This window comes from Oryctolagus cuniculus, chromosome 16 (genome assembly GCF_051225735.1).
Source record: "Oryctolagus cuniculus isolate XC-2025 breed Fujian yellow rabbit chromosome 16, ASM5122573v1, whole genome shotgun sequence".
NCBI lineage: Eukaryota > Metazoa > Chordata > Mammalia > Lagomorpha > Leporidae > Oryctolagus > Oryctolagus cuniculus.
In genome coordinates this window covers 43,436,704-43,458,612 of record NC_142882.1, presented here as the reverse complement: position 1 = coordinate 43,458,612, position 21,909 = coordinate 43,436,704, and the positions used below count along the sequence as shown (strand labels likewise).

General features: G+C 41.4%; 1 protein-coding gene across 3 annotated transcripts in view; it reads left to right on the top strand.

Annotated features, from left to right (window-relative positions):
* Positions 1-20,071: 20,071 nt before the first annotated feature.
* Positions 20,072-21,909, top strand: part of AGMO (alkylglycerol monooxygenase) — a 357,324-nt gene continuing 355,486 nt past the window's right edge. For 2 of the 3 annotated variants that reach the window (XM_089315166.1, XM_089315164.1), the window contains exon 1: positions 20,081-20,517. In XM_089315166.1, coding sequence (XP_089171292.1) covers positions 20,392-20,517 — 126 coding nt within the window. In that variant the 5' untranslated portion in view covers positions 20,081-20,391. Of the gene's footprint in view, positions 20,518-21,909 lie in introns of all 3 variants that reach the window. The other variant, XM_002720858.6, reaches the window with a different exon arrangement.

Here is a 21,909-nt window from a genome sequence, read left to right as displayed (position 1 = left end):
GGCTAATCCCTATGAGTTTGTCCACTTTGTTTCTTGTTTACCTTCTAATGTCTAATATGCAGTAAGTGCTCAGTAAGCACTGAGTGAATGTACAGCTGCCATGATGACGGTGCAGCCCCAAGGACTCCTGTGTCGTGCTGTCCGTAATTTCCTCTCGTACAATTGTGCCTTCCCCACCTATTGTTCTAGGGATTTTGCACACACAACAGAATTATAAAAGGTCGTGAAAGCCAGTCTTGGAAAAAAGAAGGGAAGAAAGTAATTTTTTTGAGTGCCTACTCCTTGCTCCCTGTGTCCTTGTATTAAGTCTTCAGAATGACTTTAAGTATGAATTATGACAGCAAAACTGTCACTGTCATCTTTCACGCCTTGTTTAGAGAATGCCAGGCAAATGGAAATCTCAATATATTTTTGAATGCTGTTTTAATTGAAAAGCAGAAGACAGAAAGCATGAGAACAGGGTGACATCATTTCAGTTTTACTAGAAGCAGTGGTAGGAAAAGCACATCTTGTCTGTCTTGGAGCCTGGGGCTTCCCATCCCTGGGGCTTGCAGCAGCCACATGTGTGATAGTTCAGTACTGTGGACATCGTTTAATAAATAGATCTAGTTTTATTTGACCTCAGGAGCATGACTTTGTGTCTGTCCCCTGAACAGAGTACCGATGACAGTATCTGTTCTGTTGCTGACTGACAGTCTGATTCTTGGAGTCACATTCCCAGACTGTGCTGCATCCAGGTGAGTCCCATTGATGCACATTCCAACACCCACTTTCCCATAAGGATACTTCTAAGAAGCAGCAATGATGCATGGCATTCTGAAAAACTACATGAATTTGACCGCCTGTCTTTTATCGTGTAACCTGTTAAGGGATAAACTGGGCCTTGACTTATCATTGAATTTGAAGCTTTACCAAGCGACTTGGCTCAGTCATGAGAATTTAATCCAAGCATATTCCATTTTCAGTTTGCTATGTCAGTGCCATATTTTTAAAGTACAGCACACACAGACCAAGCAAAGAGAACCCTCACCTAACCCACTGTCGCCAGCCAAAAGGCAGCTTTTGGTTTGGCATACCAAGGGTCTGTGTTACATTTGGTTACCAGACTAATAATAAGTGTCATGTAAATCCCTAAAAATAGAGCAGTGCCAGTTTTGATATAGTATGCCTAGGAAAAACAATATAAAAGTCATCTTTTCAAGGCTATTTCCTTTAATATTCCAAGATACTGTTAAATGATAGAAATAAATTACACTGGCTCAGTTCTAAATAGCACTGCAAATCGAGCAAGTGGCTGCACAGTTCACCTTGCTCCGGGTAGCCTCGCTCCAATTTGAACTTTATGAGCTGTGCCTAGTTCAGGCTGAGTACTCTGCGAAGCATCTGGGGATTCTGATTTGGAGTGTGAATGGGACAGCAATAGAGTGAGACCTGGAGTGCTGCCTGCTACACTTCTAATACCACTCAAGTCTGAAAGATATCATGAGTTCCTGTGTTTATCCAAATAGTTGTCAGGAAATAGAATATTAGTCACACTTTAGGTGAGCTCAATAAGAAGCAAAGTTTTAAGTAAGATAATGAATGCAATTTTGACCAAACTTTAATCATATGAGTATCAACATAGAATATTGCCAGTACCATCATTTATGTAAATGCTTTTAATTCCATTTTGAAAATACATTCAATGACTTAAAGAGGAAATTTTGTGTTATAAATAAATGCAAGTGAATATTCTGTATTACTTTAATGTAAGCTGATGGCAATTTTATTTTTGGACAGGCAGAGTGGACAGTGAGAGAGAGAGAGACAGAGAGAAAGGTCTTCCTTTGCCGTTGGTTCACCCCCAAGTGGCCGCTACGGCCTGCATGTTGCGGCCGGCGCATCGTGCTGATCCGAAGCCAGAAGCCAGGTGCTTTTCCTGGTCTCCCATGCGGGTGCAGGGCCCAAGGACCTGGGCCATCCTCTACTGCACTCCCGGGCCACAGCAGAGAGCTGCACTGGAAGAGGAGCAACCGGGACAGAATCTGGCGCCCCGACAGTGACTAGAACCCTGTGTGCCAGCGCTGCAGGTGGAGGATTAGCCTATTGAGCCACGGCGCCAGCCAGCTGATGGTAATTTAAAAATGAATACAACAAAATAAAATGTCATTAAATATTTTAACTACAAATAAGAATATCTTAAATAAAAGTTAATTAAAAACTAATTCATACAATGTGTGACTGAAAAAAATTCCCGACTGTTGTTTTGTGGAGATGAAGATAAGTGCTTTTACTGTAAGATGTTCTGGTGTTTTCTTTGGTAGCAGTTAGCACAGGGAGACCAAATACCAGGGATGTGTGGCAGGAATAATCACACCATACCCGGAATGACTGAAAATTCTACAAAGATGGACAGTCACACTGTGAATGGAGGAGGCACAGACCAGGCACAACCCTCACAAGACCCATGCAGCCATTTCTGCCTCCTACATCACCTGTGTTTTCTAGGAAAGTGACATCTGAGTAATGTGTGAATTCAAAATGACTCGATCCCTGCCCTTACTTCATCATCCTAAGTTGTCTCGTGTCTTGTGGAGAAGACAAAATCATACTTCCTAAATGGCTCAGTGAGAAATCTGAACAGGTCCTGGTCCTCCACCAAATCCTCTCTGCTCTCCTACAATGCCCTGTGACACTGGTGTGATGGTTCATTTTAGGTGTCATCCTTACTGGCCTAAAGAATGCTCACACAGCTGGAAAAGCCTTGCTTGTGTTATATCCATGAAACTGTTTCCAGAACAGATTCTCAGGTGAGTCTGAGTGGACCAAGTGAGAAGACCCCCCTCTATGTCTTTGAAGAGTGACTTTGGTATTTTGATTGGTATTGCATTGAACTTGTAAGTTGCTTTTGGGAGAATGGACATTTTGATGATATTGATTCTTCCAATCCATGAGCATGGCAGATTTTCCCATTTTTTGTGTCTTCTTCTATTTCTTTCTTTAATGTTTTTTAATTTTCATCATAGAGGTCTTTGACATCCTTGGCTAAATTTATTCCAAGGTACTTGATTGTTTTTGTGGCTATTGTGAATGGGATTGATCTTAGAAGTTCTTCCTTGGGCACGACATTGTCTGTGTATACAAAGACTGTTGATTTCTGAGCGTTGACTTTGTATCCTGCTACTTTACCAAACTCTTTTATGAGTTCCAAGAGTCTCTTATTGGAATTCATTGGATCCCCTATATAAAGGATCATGCCATCTAAAAACAGGGATATTTTAACTTCCTCCTTTCCCATTTGTATCCCTTTAATTTATTTTTCTTGCCTAATGGCTCTGGTTAACACTTCTAGGACTATATTGAATAGCAATGGTGAGAGTGGGCACCCCTGTCCGGTGCCAGTTTTCAATGGAAATGCCTCCAACTTTTCCCCATTCAATATGATGCTGGCCATTGGTTTATCATAGATTGCCTTAATTGTGTTGAGGAACGTTCCTTCTAACCCCAATTTGCTTACAGTTTTCAGCATTAAAGGGTTTTGTATTTTGTCAAATGCTTTCTCTGCATCTATTGAGATAATCATATGATTTTTGTTTCTCAAATTGTTAATGGGATGTATCACATTGATTGACTTTCAAATATTGAACCATCCTTGCATACCAAGGATAAATCCCACTTGGTCTGGGTGAATGATCTTTCTAATATGCAGTTGGATTTAGTTTGCCAGAATTTTGTGGAATATTTTTGCATCTATGTTCATCAGGGAGATAGGTCTGTAGTTTTCTTTCTCTGTTGTGTCTTTTCTGGGCTTAGGAATTAAGGTGACATTGGCTTCATAGAAAGAATTTGGGAGGATTCCCTCCCTTTCAATTGTTTTGAATAATTTGAGAATGACTGGAGTTAGCTATTCTTTAAATGTCTGGTAGAATTCAGGGGTGAAGCCATCCAGTCCTGGGCTCTTCTTTTTCGATAGTGCGTTTATTACTGATTCAATTTCTTTCATGGTTATGGGTCTGTTTAGATTTTCTATATCTTCATGGCTCAGTTTAGGGAGGTTGTATGTGTCCAGGAATCTATCCATTTCTTCCAGGTTCCCCATTTTGTTAGCATACATCTCTTTGTAGTGGTTTCTGATGATACTTTTTATTTCTGTTGTGTCGTTACATTTCCATTACTATCTTTGATTTTCCGGATTTGGGTCTTCTCTCTCCTTTTTTTGGTTAGTTGGGCCGATGGTGTGTCTATTTTGTTTATTTTTTCAAAGAACCAGCTCTTGGTTTTGTTGATCTTTTGTCTAACCTATCAGGGTTGTGCCAAAGGTGATTTGTCAATTCTCTGGCACACAAGTGACAAATTGTCTCTGTCAAAGTGTTAGTAAACCTCCATCATATACCTCATTTATAAGAAAGGAGACTTTTCCTAACTAGTTGTAATGTAGCCATTGCTATCTTTTTTATGGACAAAATACTGATTTTCTTTGGAATACTAAGAAATCATAAATTATCATATAAATTGCTTCAGACTTTAAAGTGTATGATAATAATTCTCCATCATTTATGTCAGTGAAAAAGAAAGCTAATTTTTATTTGAAAATATAATAGAGTTTAAAAATGTATGACATGATAGCTATTCAATTAAACAAAAAGGTGAAAGTACAATTTAAAATAAATATCTCATTTATTATCTATAAAATCTCAGGACAAATTTCAAAGCATTCCATTCCTATAAAAAGCAGCTCCACAGTCTCACACCCTCATAAATTTCTTTTTAATCTCATTCTTTTTGTATAATTTATACAAGCTTTGGCTGTAACTGACCTATACTGATTTTTTTCTGAACTGGTCAAGTATAAATCCTTTTGTGATAAACTTTGCATTTTTCCAGTAAATATAGAATTTGTTTACCTAAGCCACAGTGGCATTATCTTTGCCTGTCGACCAAAACAAATGTCCATAATCCACAAGTATTAGTTTTCCATATCAACAATATCAATATTCTTACTGACACATTTGCATCATTATTTCTCATGGTATGTATCAAATTCACTGTTTTACAACAGGGTATAGCAGAACATATATTCACTCATACTTTCCTAAAGTATAAATCATGTTAGACAATTTTACGACCATATAACATACTTATATGTGGACTTTTTCTGAGTTGTTACTATTATTCATGGAAATGCTATAATTATTTGAGTAAAGCATTTTGGAAATAATATTTTTGTCACAGTGCTTAAGAGTGGAAAGGAAGAGTTGGGGAAGGCCAATGTATAACATTGTTAATAGCTACAAATCAGTTTTCTAAATATGATAAACCATTTTATACTCTACCCCCCCAAAAAAAGATCCCCCTCCATGTAGGCAGGCACAACCCAACTGGCTGGCAGCCCTGAGAAAAGATATCCACCAGGTGAATTGGTCTCTTCCCCTTAGAGCTCACACACTCTTCTCTGCACATCAGAACTCCAGGCTTGCTGACTATAGGACTCCAGGGCCTTCCCAAACAGACCTTTCCCCAGATATACAGGCTGTCAGCTTCTGACTGAGAGTTACACGTACAAATTCTCCATTTTGGGGGCTGTCAGAGAGGACAGAGTCATGATACCAGCACCCCAGTGTCTCCAGCCTGCAGATGACCTGTGGTGAGACTTCTAGTCCCTTGTCACATGACTCCATTCCTGTCCTACTGGTTTTGCATCTCTGGAGACCCCAATTAATGCAACAGGCAACAGAGAAAGACTTAACTAAAGGAGATAGTCCATCCTATCTCTAATTCTCAGCTGACTCTTTTAGAAAGACTTGGAAAACAAAATCTAAATTTCATCTTCTCTTTTGCTACTTTTTCTATAGTATGGCTTTTAAAATGTTGTAATGCTCAATTTTATGCTTTTATTATTTTTTAAGATTTTTTTTCATTTGAAAGACAGTTTTAGAAAGAGGGAGATGGGGGAGGGGAAAGAGAGAGAGGGAGAGAAAGAGAGAGATCAATCTTCCAATCACTGGTTCACTCCTCATATGGCCACAGTGGCCAGGTCTTGGTCAGACCCGAAGCCAGGAGCCAGGAGCTTCTTGTGGGTCTCCCACATGGGTGCAGGGGCCCAAGGACTTGGACCATCTTCTACTGCTTTCTCAGGCCATTTGCAGGGAGCTGGATCAGAAATGGAGCCCTGAGTCTTCAACTAGTGCCATATGGGGTGCTAGGCTTGCATGTGGTGGATTTATCTGCTATGCCACAATGACAGTCCCTCTGTTTTTGTTTGTAAACAGAAAGAAATACAGGATCACACCTATATCAAATAATTCATCAGTGTGTAAAAGGGTAGAGAATGAGAACCCTGAGATCAAACTTGTTCTTTTTTTAATTTACGTTTTTATTAATATAAAGAGCAGATTTCATGTAGTTCATAGATACGATTCTGGGAATACTTGTAAACAACGTTTCACTGGGGCAGAACTGCTGCCACTGTGCAGGCTGTTCTCAGTACCATGCAAAGTGGTTGTAGCAGTGATGGTGACTGAATAGAGAGCATTTATGACCGATCACAGCTTTGGGGCCCTCATATAAAGGAAACCATGGCAGTCTCCAACTGTCATTATATACCAGTTTTAGTCCAGAGATACCCAGTATTAATGAATTAATTTACATGTTTTTGTTTCATTTGTCATTCCTCAGTGCCTCTTTGCAACCCAGTTGTCATTGACTGTATATGAAATCACTCTCTCAAATAAATTTGCATAAATACATCAGTAATAAAGCTGACTGACTGGGGTGTTACTCTCAAGTAACATACATGTATTTTAGGAGAATTTTCCTAATTTGTCTTTTAAGTTCATTTCAACTGCCTTTCTTTCCTTTTCTGGATTATATACGAACTCCTCTCTCTTTCCTGAATTCCTTGGTACCTATTGAAAATGCTACTCAGCAGTGTGAATACTGATTTTCTTTGTCACCAGATTTTCCTGGATAAGTCACCTAAGTGATATATTCACTTTTTTTTTTTTTTTTTTCTGACAGGCAGAGTGGACAGTGAGAGAGAGAGAGACAGAGAGAAAGGACTTCCCTTGCAGTTGGTTCACCCTCCAATGGCCGCCACGACCGGCGCAACGCGCTGATCCGATGGCAGGAGCCAGGTACTTATCCTGGTCTCCCATGGGGTGCAGGGCCCAAGCACTTGGGCCATCCTCCACTGCACTCCCTGGCCATAGCAGAGAGCTGGCCTGAAAGAGGGGCAACCGGGACAGAATCTGGTGCCCCGACCAGGACTAGAACCCGGTGTGCCGGTGCTGCAAGGCGGAGGATTAGCCTAGTAAGCCGCGGCACCGGCCTGATATACTCACTTTTAATGAGAAATGAACTTTCCAGCTGATAACATTTTTTTTTTTTTTTACAGGCAGAGTGGACAGCGAGAGAGAGAGACAGAGAGGAAGGTCTTCCTTTTGCCGTTGGTTCACCCTCCAATGGCCGCCGCGGCCAGTGCACCGCACTGATCTGAAGCCAGGAGCCAGGTGCTTTTCCTGGTCTCCCATGGGGTGCAGGGCCCAAGGACTTGGGCCATCCTCTGCTGCACTCCCTGGCCACAGTAGAGAGCTGGCCTGGAAGAGGGGCAACCAGGACAGAACCTGGTGTGCCAGCGCCACTAGGCGGAGGATTAGCTTATTGAGCCGCGGTGCCGGCCCCCAGCTGATAGCTTTTAAAAAATTCCCTTTTACTCAGTTCAGTTGAAATGCATGCTATCAGCAATCACATCTTTTATTTCAATACGAAAAAAATTCTAGTAGAATATTGAGCCATTTATAATAAATTGGGAATGGTAGGTGCTTTAGGAAACTAATTGAACTTCTCTAGAGATACTACTCATTCGAGCAAAGTGAACATCATGTCCATCCATGACTCACTGCCTGAAAGAGGAAGAAAATAAAAGACAGAGTTATTAATATAATAGGAAATAAAGGAGACATCTCAAGATTGGCTAACCTCAGAACAGTCAGGATGGGATGAATTACCAAAAACATACCAAAAATCGCAGAGCTGAAGATTCATTCTGACATATTCAGTGTTTCAGAGATAAAATGTTCAGTACATGAACTAGCAAATAACCTTTCTTGAAAAGATAATTTCTAAGAAAAATTTATAATATTCTTAGAGATATTACAAATAAGTTTGACTCACAATTTGCTTTAAATTTGCTGTTAATTTAAACTAAGTTGATAAACATTTTTATCTTAAAAAAGAATATTGAGAAAAACAAAAGTGAGGAGAAAGAAAGACCAGAAGAAAACATGATTTTATTGATGGATTAAATAAAAGTGAAAGCTCAAGAGTGCCAGGTACTTGAGTAAGGTTGGGCGATGGTTGGAGCTGATACAAAGCTAGAATTTTCCAGAAAGACTCTCTCCTCTCTTTGCTGCTGGGCTTAGAGACTTTTGCCTTAATGTAGGCATAATCTGGGTTCATGATCTATCCCAAGTCATGGGTGCACTTAGTAACTGAACATTGGACAGTCCTAGAGATAACATGGTTATTATTATTTATGTCATAGTATGATAATAAACCCAAACAGTTGAAAAGTCCTGGGAACTTGTATGCTTCAACATTCCCACCTTTATTTTCACATACATAAAGCTGATGTACTAACCTCTTGATGGAGAAGAGATATCCACCTGGACACAGCAGAAGTTGAATCTTCAAGATTTGGAAATAGAATGCATATGGTAGTAGAAGGATGGGAGAAGGGAAGATATGATAGAGTCTAGAAATATTTTGACTCTAAGAACAACCAGTTTCACAAAAGTAGAGATATAGGAATGATTTTCAGCTTTGGTGATGGTGCTATGTGAATGGCGAACAAGAAGGAGCACCCATGGCTCGGGACTTACAGGCTCTGCTCTGACAGTGCGTGAGTATTCTAGTGGGGACAGTCAGTAGTCAATTTACACTCTAAAAAGACAACTCGAAGGAGGTGACATTTACACTGGGTCACAAGGAATGAGAAAAGCCAAGAAAAGTAGCCAGGGTGGAGGTGAAAATGAGCTTCAAAGTTGCTGAGTTCCTTTGAGATGCTGACAGTAGGGCCACAAGGGCTGAAGTGAAGGGGGTAGGAGCAAGTAGGTTTGCTTTTGGAGTAAGATACTCAGCAGCCAGCTCATCAGATACACTCAAATTCAGTCTGCGTCTCAGCTGTTCCACTTCTGATGCTGTTCCCTGCTAATGGCCTGGAAAAAGCAGTGAAAGATGGTTCACATTCCTGGGCACCTCTCACACACGTGGGAGACCTGGCTGAAGCTCCAGGCTCCTGGCTTCAGCTTTCCTGTTGCAGATATCTGGGGAATGAACCAGCAGATGGAAGATCTCTGTCTCTCCCTCTCTCTGTAACTCTAACTTTCAAATAAATAAACAAAATTTTAAATATATTATTTATTTATTTTAAAATCAGACAGAGAGAGAGAATCTCCCATCCAATGTTTTACTCCCCAGATACTGACATCAGCCAGTGCTGGGCCAGGCTGAAGTCAGGAGCCTGAAACTCTAACTGGGCCTCTGACTTCGGAGACAAAGACTCAAATACTTAAGCCATTATCTGCTGCCTCTCAAGGTGCACATCAGCAGGTACTTGGAGTCAAGAATGAGAAAGGACTGGAACCCAGGCACTTTGACATGGGATGTGGGTGTCCTGAGGAATGTCAGCCTACACCAAATGCCCAAATATTTTATTTATTTTTCTAAATTCTACCCATGGCCTATTAAAATTATATTACAATCCACTAATCTGTTAAGATCATACTCTGGTTTATCAGCAGAACCTACAGGCATAGATGCTAAACTAGATACAGGTAATAAGGCAATCAAAGCATCAGGAATACTCCCAGGTATAAGCTGTGCAATGAACTTTGACACAGCAGATGAATAGACCCCAGTGCATTGCAACAAGCCAGCACTGCAATGAAAACATTTAGCAGAATATCTAACAAATCTGTGAATTCATATGATGTGTCTGTACTAAGCAAAAATAAATGTTATGAACACATATGTGCTAGTATTTGCTTGGATATTTGACTTCACTTCTCTTGGGTGAACATGAATGGCTCGATGTATGGTAAGTAACCAAGTTTAATTTTTGGAGAAGTAGCCACACAGATTTGCATGTTGGTTTGCGCCATTCTTTTTATTTCCACCAGCAGTATAGAAAGGCTTCATTTCCTCTGCATATCTTTTTAATTATACCCATTTCAAGAGGTGCAGAGTAGCTGTGGGTTGCACATCCCTAATTACTAAAGAGGGTGAATATTTATGTTTAAGTACTTATTTGCCATATGAATGACCTATAGTGTGGTGTCTCTTCAAATCTCTGGTCCATTTTTTTTTTAAATTACAGTAGATGGCCTTTCAGTTTTGAATTAGTTCTTTGTTCTGAACCTAAGATTTTCATTAAATGTGGATTTGCAGGCATTTTTCTCAGAATGTGAATTACCTTTTTATTTTCTTGACAGTGACTTTTGAAGGATAGAGCTTTTATACTTTGTTGTTGCCCTGAGTTAGTCAGGAAGAGGTGCAAGCCAAGTGGCTTTGGGTGTGTTTGTGTGAAAGGTCTCTGCTATTATTTTGGAGAACTATTATTTAGTAGTTTTTTTTAAAGATTTATTTATTTATTTTAAAGGTAGAACTAGAGAGAGAGAGAGAGAGAAAGAGAGTGATCTTTTGTCTGCCGATTCACCCCCAAATAACAGCAACAGTCAGGACTGGCTAGGCTTCAGCCAGAAGACAGGAACTTCACCAGGGGCTCCCATGTGGGTGATAGGGACCCAAGCACTTGGGCCATCTTCTGTTGCTTTTTCCAGGACATTAGCAAGGAGCTGGATTGGAAGCAGAGCAGCCAGGACACAAACTGGTGCCCATGTGGGATGTTTGCAACACAGTCAGTAGCTTAACCTGTTGTGCTACAATGCCAACCCCCTAAAGGAGGTTTTTCAATAGTGACAAATGCATCAAGCAGATCCTAAGGCCTCAAATTCATTCCTTTGAACAAGACAGGTGACAATGAAGTACAACCATGTTTCAGTGGTGGTGGTGAAATATGACCAAAGATACCTTTCAGATATTCAGAAATAACAGATGTTTCAGAATTCCTGAACAGGTGATAGCAATGGCAGCACAACGGTTAATATGGGACAATCAAGTTACACATTCGAGTGATACAGCAGCACAATACTTTATACAGAACACTGATTAAGTTTCAATCTTCTTTCCCCAAGAAAAAGTCTAAAATAAAAGTCAACCATATTGATGCATGGTTGAAGCTTCAAATAAAAGTAAAAGAAATCCAAAGTGCATCCGTTTGCCAGGTGATGTTGGTGTCCTGAAAGCCTTCCATTTTCTCTGTCCATGAGTGTCACCAGTAGGCTGCTCCCAGCAGGTATTGGTTCATCTTAATCACAGTCTGTGATCTTGTGAGGATAATAAAAAAGTATACATGTTTCCTGAGAAATCCTGATCCAAATGAGGCACCAGCTAACCAGATAATGTTTTATTCATTAAATAATCTATTAATTTTTTAAGATTCCCTACCTCATTACCAAGAAAAACTAAAACATTATACACCAATGCATTTCATAAAGTACAGACACAGCACAAAGAGAAATAAGTAATAAAATGGAGGCAAGGAGATTACGGGCAGCAATGAATGTGGGTGCAGGAGTGAGGTTAGTGTGCAGTATGATCTAGAAGATCTTAACTCCACCCTCTCCCCAACTTCACATGTTGAAGTCCTAGCCCCCACGGTGGGACCACTGGCAGGTGACTGGGTCATGAACCACAGGACTGAGATTCGTGCCTTTATTCAAAATGGCCCCACCGAGCTCCTTTGCCCCCTGTCATGTGGGGATACAGTGGAAAACCACTGTGTACAAATCAAGAAGCAGCTCACCAGGCTCCAAACCTGCTGGCATCTTGATGAGCAGCTCACCAGTCTCCAACCTGCTGGCTTTCTAGTCTCCCACATGTAAGAAAGAGATTTCTGTGTTCACAAAACACCCACTACAGTTCTGTTAGAGTGGTCAGAACGGACTGGAGAGAGTGTGCCACCCCTTGAGTCTCTACCCTTGCTAGATTTATGCCATACATTTGACACTAAGCTACCTATTAAACCATCTGAAGTGGGAAACATGATTAGGTAGGTGATTCATGGTATCTATAAAATTAAATAACACAAATGTTCTTCAGCAGGAATGCATTATTTCTGGTACAGAAACTGGAGAGGAATTCCTCACCACATGTCCTAGAGAATGATAAGAGCTGGATTTATGTCCACGATGAATTGCTTCAACTCTGTTTCATAAAAGAAGGTTCACAGGTCCTTTCATCAGCTGGCAGCATTTCCTGTGATGAATATTTAGGGAAAGGACCCTGCCTGATGTGCTGGTGTTATTAGAAACACACTCTGAACACAGAGGCGAGCTCCATCCCGCTCATCTTTTCTTCTCATTTATTTCAAGCACAATCTTTTGTAACAACCCCCCCCCCCCCGCCCCAATCCAGGGCTTTAGTTACTATTACCAAGGATGTTTATCGTTTTTGAATCAGGGAAACGGGCCCTTCAGAGAATACCAGCAGCAGCCCTCAACTCAAGCCCCATGTGATACTTCTCAGTGTCATTCACACGTGTTAGAGTCACAGGAAATTTCTCGTGGGTTGTAAGTGAGAAACTGGAGATGGGTGCTAATCAAAATACATGCTTCTGTTGCTGCATTTTGTGGAACCTTGGAAATATGTCCACAAAAATCTCATCTTGGAGAGACAAGTGTGGAATCTGGTCTTTCCCAAACTTCCTTAACAAGATAACTTCTTCTCTTTGCTGTGCACCTCATGAGCTATTTCAAGAAATACTCTTGAGATCTTCCACATTCTTTTATTGTGCACCGTGAATTTGGAGTGATTCCAACATGAGCTCAAAATCAATCCTATAAAGAGAGAATTACATCCATTCTGACACTGCTGTGTGTGCAGCATTTGGAGTTGCTCTTTTGGCACTGACTACTGTTAAAAATAACAATGAGATGTATTAGCTCAATCGTGTTTTAAAGAAATAATTCCTGAAATGCTGTTTATTTTTTATGCCCTGACCTCAAGTGTATGCCATAAATTTCTTTAAAGATCATGTTCTACCTGATCTTTGCCTTCTAAGTCATGGAAAGAACTTTGGCCAAAAGTAATAAAATCTGATCTGAGAAAATAGGGAGAGAGAGATTTGCGTTTCATATGCTCCTATTTTCTAATGAAAAGTATTAATACAAAAGATTCAAAGACTCTTGGAGATAATGTTAACATTTCAGGAACACACGTCAGACTTTTTTTTTTAAATGCCCTCAAGTACACATAAATAGAAAAGGAAGGAGAAATTAACATAATACATTATGACAACAGTATTCTACACAAATAACAAAGGCGATTAGATCAGACAGAGACAGTTACAAATAAAATCAGGGTTGGACATGGCAAGTTCTGGCAAAGAGGCAGAGTGACTGAAACAGCCTAATGGGAAGGCTAAGTAGTATGAACACTTTGACATTTACAATATTAAAATATGTGTTTACCATCCTGTATATAAAATAAGAACAGGGTATTCATTACAGTTACTTCACACTTCAATGTGCATACTATTGTATTTTATGGTATTTGTTTTTCAACCATAAAAAACATCAGTCATTAAAAATATGATACACCTGGCTTTTACATTAAAATCAGTATTTCTTGCTGATATGAATACAGTTGCAGCAACTATATGTGTAAATAATCCCTGTGTTTGGTGCATAGCTGTTTTTGTCAGTACACTTTCTTTTCTGTTCAGAGCTAACACTTCTACTTTGAGCTCTGACTCAGATTTATACATCCAAGCTTCCAGAACCATCTCAACTAAGATTTCTACAGCCTCCCACACTATGTGTTAGAACAACTCCCCCAGTCTGTCCATCACAATAAATAATAACTTCATTCTTCCAACAGCGTACATCAACCTTGGGACTGTCCATGCCTCCTCTCTTTGTCTCATCCCCCCTTATCTCATCTGCTTGGAAACCTTGTTTGCTCCACCAACTGAATGTATCCAGCATCACCTCCCACATTCATGCCTACTGCAACTGTAAAGTCTCTGGCATTGATTCCTTCCAATTAGTCCCCTGCATCCAGTGGCCCCTTCTAAAGATCATTCCTCCCACAGAATCCAGAGTGATCACTGCAATACCCTAGTTGATCTTCTGTTCAAAACCCTTCAAAATGTTTCTCTATCAGTTGGGGTACTCTACTTGCTTGCTGTGTGGTGAGCAAGGCTCAAATGATAGCAAGCTTAACACAAAGTACAAGTTTGTTAGTTGCTCACAGACTGTCCTGATTAATGGACACCTGTCCTCTGAGTAGTGACTCAGATGCTTTGCAGTTGAGGCTTTGCAATTTCTTCACGTGGCTTTCAAATTTTGAAAGAGCTGGACCTCAGATGGCACAGAGAGTGTAAACTCATCTGTGCAAAACAGCATTCCCGAAAAAGACCTGAAACTGCAGACATTCACCAAAAGACTAATGAGACGGTAGTCAAATTGGTGAGTTTGTGATGAATTACTCTTTCTTAATATCCTCTTCATTTTTATATATTTTTATGAAAAGCATACATTGTTTTTATATCTCAGAAATATCAGCCAATCTTATAAGATGGTGATGTCAGAGCACATGTCCAGTCTAATCCCTCGAAACAGATTCTAATGACCAAGGAGAAGAACATACAGACAAGGGGAAAAAAACTGAGTCAGTTCTAGACTGAAACCTGGCAAACCAAATATCCTGTAATTTGTAGAAGTGAAGACTTAAGACAGAGCAGCTCCAAGGAAATGATCAGGTTTCCTTCTCTAGATTTCCCACACACTTCAACTCTCTGTTATTTGTAACTCTTAGGAGTAAAATGACCACTCAATGAGCTGTTTCTTCAATCCAGTTTCTTTTTAATTATTTTAAATATAATTTTCATTTTATATGAAAGGCAGAGAGACAAGCACAGAAAAACAGAGAACAGATGGACAGAGATCTTCTATCCACTGGTTCACTCCCCCAAGTGGCTGCTGAGCTGGATGGAAGCCAGGAGACTGGAGCACAATCTGAGTCTCCCACATGGGTGGCAGGGACCTAAACACCTGAGCCATCACCTGCTGTCTCACAAGATGCAGATTAGAAGTAACCTGGACCAGAAGCAGAGGAGCTGGGACAGATACCAGGTACTGCAGCATAGGGTGTGGACATCGCAAGCAGGGATCTCATTGCTGCGCCACTCACTCATGCCAGCCTAGTTTCATACAAGCAATTTTCTTCTTCTGTAGAGCACGGTTGCTGTGATCTGTGTGCGGTCAGGACTGACGGTGAGAACTAGAGCTGATCTGGAACTATGCTGCTCAGAGTCGTTTTGCCCATCAGGGCCAGTGGCAGCAGAGGGGTTGGGATCATTTGTGGAGCAGGGAGTCGTTACAGGAGGTCTTGCAAAAATTGCAAGCCCCTGGTCCTGAAAGCTTTCTTCCAGACAAGATTCTTTTGTTCCATTTATCAAATGATTCCAAAGCAACAGCCAGGGCTCTGACTGGGTGCTCTCACAGCTGCCCTTGGAAACAAAAAAACTACAGGAAGAAGATTTAAAACAGCCTTTTTCTATGCCTGGAACAGAGGCCAACGAGGACCAAACCAAGGAAGGAAGAGCCCCGCTCCCTCAGTGGCCACGCCTCACTTAGAAGGTGCAGGCACAGGCTCAAGTGCTCAGAGTCCCACTCCCTCCTCCACCTGCCCACCTTAGAGCAATGAGAAGAGATGACCCTGAACAGCCCTGAGCTTCACAGTGCCTCAAATAGCAGAAGTCCCAGGAATATTTCTGTCTGTTTTTCTTGGGTGGTAGAAGGGACATTAAAGAACCACACCCAATCCTGGCTAAAAAAATGCTGAGCATTTGGGAGAAGGAAGTGCTTGACAAAAATAGATGAAGAATATGCTTTGCAGAGTTGCCCCCTGGGAAGCTAAGATCCTTGTAGGGTTAACTGCTTCATACACTCAACAGAGTTACCTAGGAAATATATTTGAGGACAAATGAAGTGCCAAGGAAAGAAATCAACAAAAAAGGGGAACCACGAACCACAAGAGTTAAGGCAAGGATTTAAGACAGCAAATAATATCATTGGAGAATCTGAAGTAGAATTAGAAGGAAGATTGCAATCTGTGGAGAAAAATGTGCCCAAAGGTAGGCTTGGGGATATCAGAGAAGATAAGGGCAAAAAGAGAGATGAAAATGGAGACGATGCGAGTGTGATGATGTGGAAGACAAATGAGCTCTGACACACAGATACATCCCATGTGTGAGGAAAGGTAAGGGAATAGAAATGGAACGGAAGTGATAGACAAAACTAGAGCGGTGGAAAAATTCCCTAAAGCAAAGGAAGATTGAGACCTGAGGTTGATGGAGGATTTTGTCTTCAAGATAGTCTACCCAGATTTCACACTAAAGTCACTTAATTTCTAAGACACACACCATCCTTCAATTAGCTGGGAAGCAGAAATGGATGACTTAGGAAAAAAGAAAAAAGTCAGAGTCAACCCAGGCTTAATTTGAATCTGAAATATTTGATACCAAAGAAAATGCACAACTCCAATTTCTGAGTCCCCTTTACTCCCACTTCCTCACAATGAGCATCTTCCAGAAAAGAGTTTTAAATGATTTATAGCTTCATAAGTGTCGAGACAAAGTATTCTGTGCATTGGGGATGCTAACGTTGACTGTAATTACCGAAGATCCTTCTGCCCTGTGGTCCTCAGAGATATCTTGGCTTTCATCATCTGATTCACACTTAGTTGCCCGATCCATGGTTCTTTTTGAATCATCATGATTATCATCATCATTATCATTATTATGAGAATTTGAGAGACAAATATAGAAAGAGAGACCAACAGACTGGAAGACTCCCAGTTGCTGGTCCATTCCCCCAGCTGCCTTCAATGGCCAGAGCTGGGCTAGGCTGAAGCCAAAAGCTTGGAACTCAATCCAGGTCTCCCGTGTGGGTGGAAAGGACCTAGCTACTTGAGCCATCAGCTGTTGCCTCCCAGGGTACATATTAGCAGAAAGCTGGAATTAGGAACAAAGCCAGGATTTGAATGTGGCACTGATCTAAGATGTGGGCATCTAAATCAGTCTTAACTGCTGTATCTAAGCCTGCCCTAGGAACTGAGTAGTCACTTCTTTTCTTTTTTTTCCCAGATGACCTGGTGTGAAGCACTGTCAGGAGTGGCCCAGGGCAGTCATGGTTGAAGAAAGAGTTTCTCTGGATCTCTGGGTGTGTCATTGGCAGGATCACGCAATGTGGGTGGAATCTGTGGTGACAGCAGCAGCTTCTGCCCGGAACCTGCTCAGGCTGTTGTGCAGGGAATTGCCTCTGCTAAGACACTTGGTGGGCCGATTTTTCTCTCCTTTTTCTGTCTACAAGCATGTTTCTGAGCCCAGCCCCTGGAGTAGTGGCAGCACCTTATCTACCATTAGAAGACCCTTCATTTTTCATTAGCTGCTTCCTCAATACTGCAATTCCCTGCTGTGGCTGACAGTTTTTTACAGTAACAAATAACGGTGTGCTTTCTCTTTCTAGATCACAAATATCAGTATTTACCAGAGACTCCTAGTAAGATTCTTTAAACTGTCATTTCAATGCAGAAATCTGATGTCTTTCAGTACGCACTTAATTGCAAATGCGAGCACTGAGGGTGAGCACTTCCCTCAGGTTCTGCATGCTACTGGGCTGTCCCAGCTCAGGCCCTCTCCACCTTGTACCCTGTAAAGTACATAGAAGACAAAACTCTATGGCAAGTTTCCATTGCTAGCAAGCTTTGGGCAAAGATCTGAGGGACACGTGGATAGAAAGACATTCAAAGGCATCTTAGAAACACACGAAGTGCATGCAAACACACACACACACACACACACACACACATTTTACCTCTCCCAGCATTCTCATTTCAATTATGCATTAGGAGTGATTACATCATTGTATCTGTATATGAGTTCCTTACTACTTTCTGTCTAATTTTACATAACTCTCCTCCCACCACTCCACACTCACTCACAATCTGCAAATCTTTCAAATTCTTTTCACAAACACATTCCAGGCCTTTTTCAAGGTAAAATGCTGTACTTACTCCAGTATTAATGCATTTTAAAGATTTATTTATTTATTTGAAAGAGTTACACACAGAGAGAAGGTGAGGCAGAGAAAGAGAGGGAGAAAGAGAAAGAGAGAAAGAGAGAAAGAGAGAGAGAGAGAGAGAGATCTTTCATCCACTGGTTCACTCCTCAACTGGCCACAACAGCCAGAGCTGGGCCAATCCAAAGCCAGGAGCCAAGAGCTTCTTCCAGGTCTCTCATGTGGGCACAGGGGCCCGAGGACTTGGGACATCTACTGCTTTCCCAGGCCATAGCAGAGATCTGGATCAGAAGTGGAGTAGCCAGGACTCAAACTGGTGCCCATGTGGGATGTCAGCACTGCAGGTGGCGGCTTAACCCGCTATGCCACAGCACCAGCCCCTTAATGCATTTCCAACCATGTAGCATGTGGAAGCATGTACCATATTTATTTGGCTCTATCTCTGTTTTCCTTGTGAGCAATTATGAACTTTTTGGTTACTGTACCCTAATCCCATTTTTTCCTAAGTCCTATGGTTCCTACTGCACAGTTTTGCGAAGTCTTCTGGTTTTTAGGAACACATATGCCACATGAAGGCAGAACTGACTGCACTTACAATGTTAATAGCTTTTCTCACTAGTCATTTACTTGATGCCTAACTAGTTTCCTTTTTTTTTTTCCTAAAACAACCATGTATTACTAATTTAAGTAAATTTGGGGCTGGCACTGTGGCATAGCAGGGAAAGTTGCCACCTGCAGTGCCGGCATCCCATGTGTCTGGCTGCTCCACTTCCCATCCAGCTCTCTGCTATGGCCTGGGAAAGCAGCAGAGGATGGCCTGAGTCCTTGGGCCCCTGCGCCCACATGGGAGACTGGAAGAAGCTCCTGGTTCCTGGCTTTAGATCAGCTCAGCTCTGCCTGTTGTGGCCATGTGGAGAGTGAACCGGCGGATGGAAGACCTCTCTCCCTCTTTCTCTCTGCCTCTGCCTCTCTGTAACTCTGCCTTTCAAATAAATAAATAAATCTTTAAAAAATTCAGTAAGTTCATGTAAACATGCTTAAAAGATGAGGTAGAAGCAGGATTAACACAATTATTCTGGGTCAAATCCAGGGCTATTCTTGACAGCTCTGTTCATTCACTGGTGAAACTCACTGGGTCCTGTGGTGCCTTATAGTTGACCTAAAAAGTGCAATCACTTCAGCTCTTTCTGGAAAACAAAGATAAGGTCTCACAGCAACAGTTCAGCAGCTTCTTCATTCTGGTGATAAGAATAGGGTGTCACTGGCCAGCCTTCCAGTAAACAAGGTAGATTATGTCATCCACCAAACGCCTCTAAATCGGTCAACAGACACTCAGAAGTTATGATTCAGAATCAGAACTACACAAGCAATAAATAACCAGTTCAATGCTCACTGCTCACTGTCTTTCAAGCTAATACTCAGATGCAGGCACCTTGTCCCTATAGGAAATGCAATTCAATGAAAAGACTGTGAACTTAAACCCAGTGCACTTTGTTTTTCTTTTTTCTTACAGCCAACAAGTTATCTTTAATGTAATCAAAATTGCTTCCTTGAATCAAAACAAACAGAAATGTTGGTGCTGTTCTATCTTCAATGAAAAATCAGGCAAGCTCTGAGATGTTATTCTTAAGCAATATTATATACGGGTATTATATACGAATCATATATACATTTGCACCTGCAGATTATATACTAATAAGTGTAGGTGCTTTGAATTCAACCTACACTGGATTCACAGGTCTGTCGTTAATCAATCACTTTCTCTGCTTCCTAGTGCACTTCAATAATTTTCGTTGAGCGAATGAACTTTTCGAAGGGAGAAGGAACTCTCCTCCTGTGATTTGACTCTGGAATGTTGGCCCAGTGTTTCAGCGTGAACTTTCACCTGCGTTTTCAGCGTCTGGTTTCCTTTCGCTTTCCAAGGCACGGCAGTGGCTTTCCTGCTCTCTTCCTTTTCCTTAGTTGGTGGCGCAGCGCTGTGCACCTGCGACCTGGGTGTGAGCGAGGGAGCCCGCTGGACTCTGGACGGGACCTCGGTCCCTGTGTTTGCTGTCTCTGCCGTTGGCCGCCCTCTCTGTAAGCTTTGTTTCTCGCTGTCCGCAGACAAAGGGCTTGTTCTCTGCTGCACAACTCGTCCTGGTTGTTCAGCCACTGGCTTCCACCACGGAATCTCAAATAGTCTCCAGCTGGGCGTCTCCCGAGGGCAGAGATGAGGAACCCAGGAGCTCCCCAGGCCGGCTCCATCTCCCAGGGCTTCCGTGTGATGTTTTACATGGTACAGCCCAATGAGACAACATTTCAGACCCTAGAAGAGGTGCCGGATTACGTAAAACAGGTGAGCCCGTGGGGAAGAGAGAGAGAGAAGCTATTCTGGCTCCTTTCTCTGTAAAAACCAGGGCCACATAGCCTGCGGATTTGTTCGCTCTCATTCTTGAAACGATGGAATTCTAACGTTCAGTTCGATGGGGCTGGATTTGCAAGCCATAGGCACAGCTGTCTTTATGTATAAACGCCCTCCTTTATGAATCACTCTAGGATATGACAAGCTTTTGAAAGTTTCCTGGGACACTGTGGCATTGAAAAGCGGGCTGGTGGGAGCTCAGTGAGGAACAGGCGGGAGAGGCCGTCAGTAGACTGTGGCAGTGGCATTCTGGAGCGCTCAGCCTGTGCACTGTGTCCTCGTTAACTTGGTGGCGCTGCTCTGCAGGCTGTAAGACGCGCTGCCCGACGAGTCCAGCTCTCCCTTCCCGAGGTTGAACTTGCACCAAGTTTTCTCTGAAACTCTCAAGTATGCAGGGGTATTTTTCACTGCTGCTTCCTGGCTGGGCTTGGAAGTGGAAATATCCAGAATTAGAACTTGAACACTGAAATTCTCCACCCTGTCAAAGTTGCTCCTACAACACTTGACTAGTGCAGGCCAGAAATAGAAAACAAAAATGACATCACGTAATCAGTTCTTGGGAGTTCTGTTTAGAAAACTCCAAACCAAAACTCCAAAATGAGGAAAACCCACATACTTTTGAGCAAGTCTTCAGTGAAAAAGTGTGGTGCTCGTGTCTTCATAAATCATTACGATTTATATTACAACACCAAACCCAATCCAAGTCTGAGACATCAGTAGTGGAGCCTGAAGAATACTTAATCAGAATTGAATGAATAAAACTTGAATGGTGTTTTAAATATGTAAAATGACCTTGTCATCAGAATTCTCAGTAAAAAATTGTCCCTACTCTTTCAACATCATCATTAGAAGTAGTTCTGATGATTTTAGCATAAACGTCTGGCATTTGGGGAGTGAACCAGCAGATGAAAAATCTCTCTTTATCTCTCGCTGTCTCTCTATATATTTATAACTCTAACTCTTAAAATAGGTAAAAAAAAAGATAGTTAAAAAAAGAAAAGTAAATAAGCACATAATTAAAAGGCTGGAATTTTGTATATTCCTAGAGCAAGCTTCATGAAGTGTAGATAAAAGACTTCTGAAGAATTAGCTTATTGTATATGTATTTTTTGTGTTTCACTTAAAATATATCTTTCCTAATCCATTTTCTTGGCATAACTTACCATGGTCACAACCATTTTATTTTCAAATTGGCAATAGAATTTGGGCACATTTGGTGTGTGTCCAAAAGAGCTGGACTTTTTTAAAAGTCTGTTGGGTAGGGAATGAACTTGATGGATATGTGCACACACTCTCCTGCTGCACCTCTGACATTGTGCCTCCCGA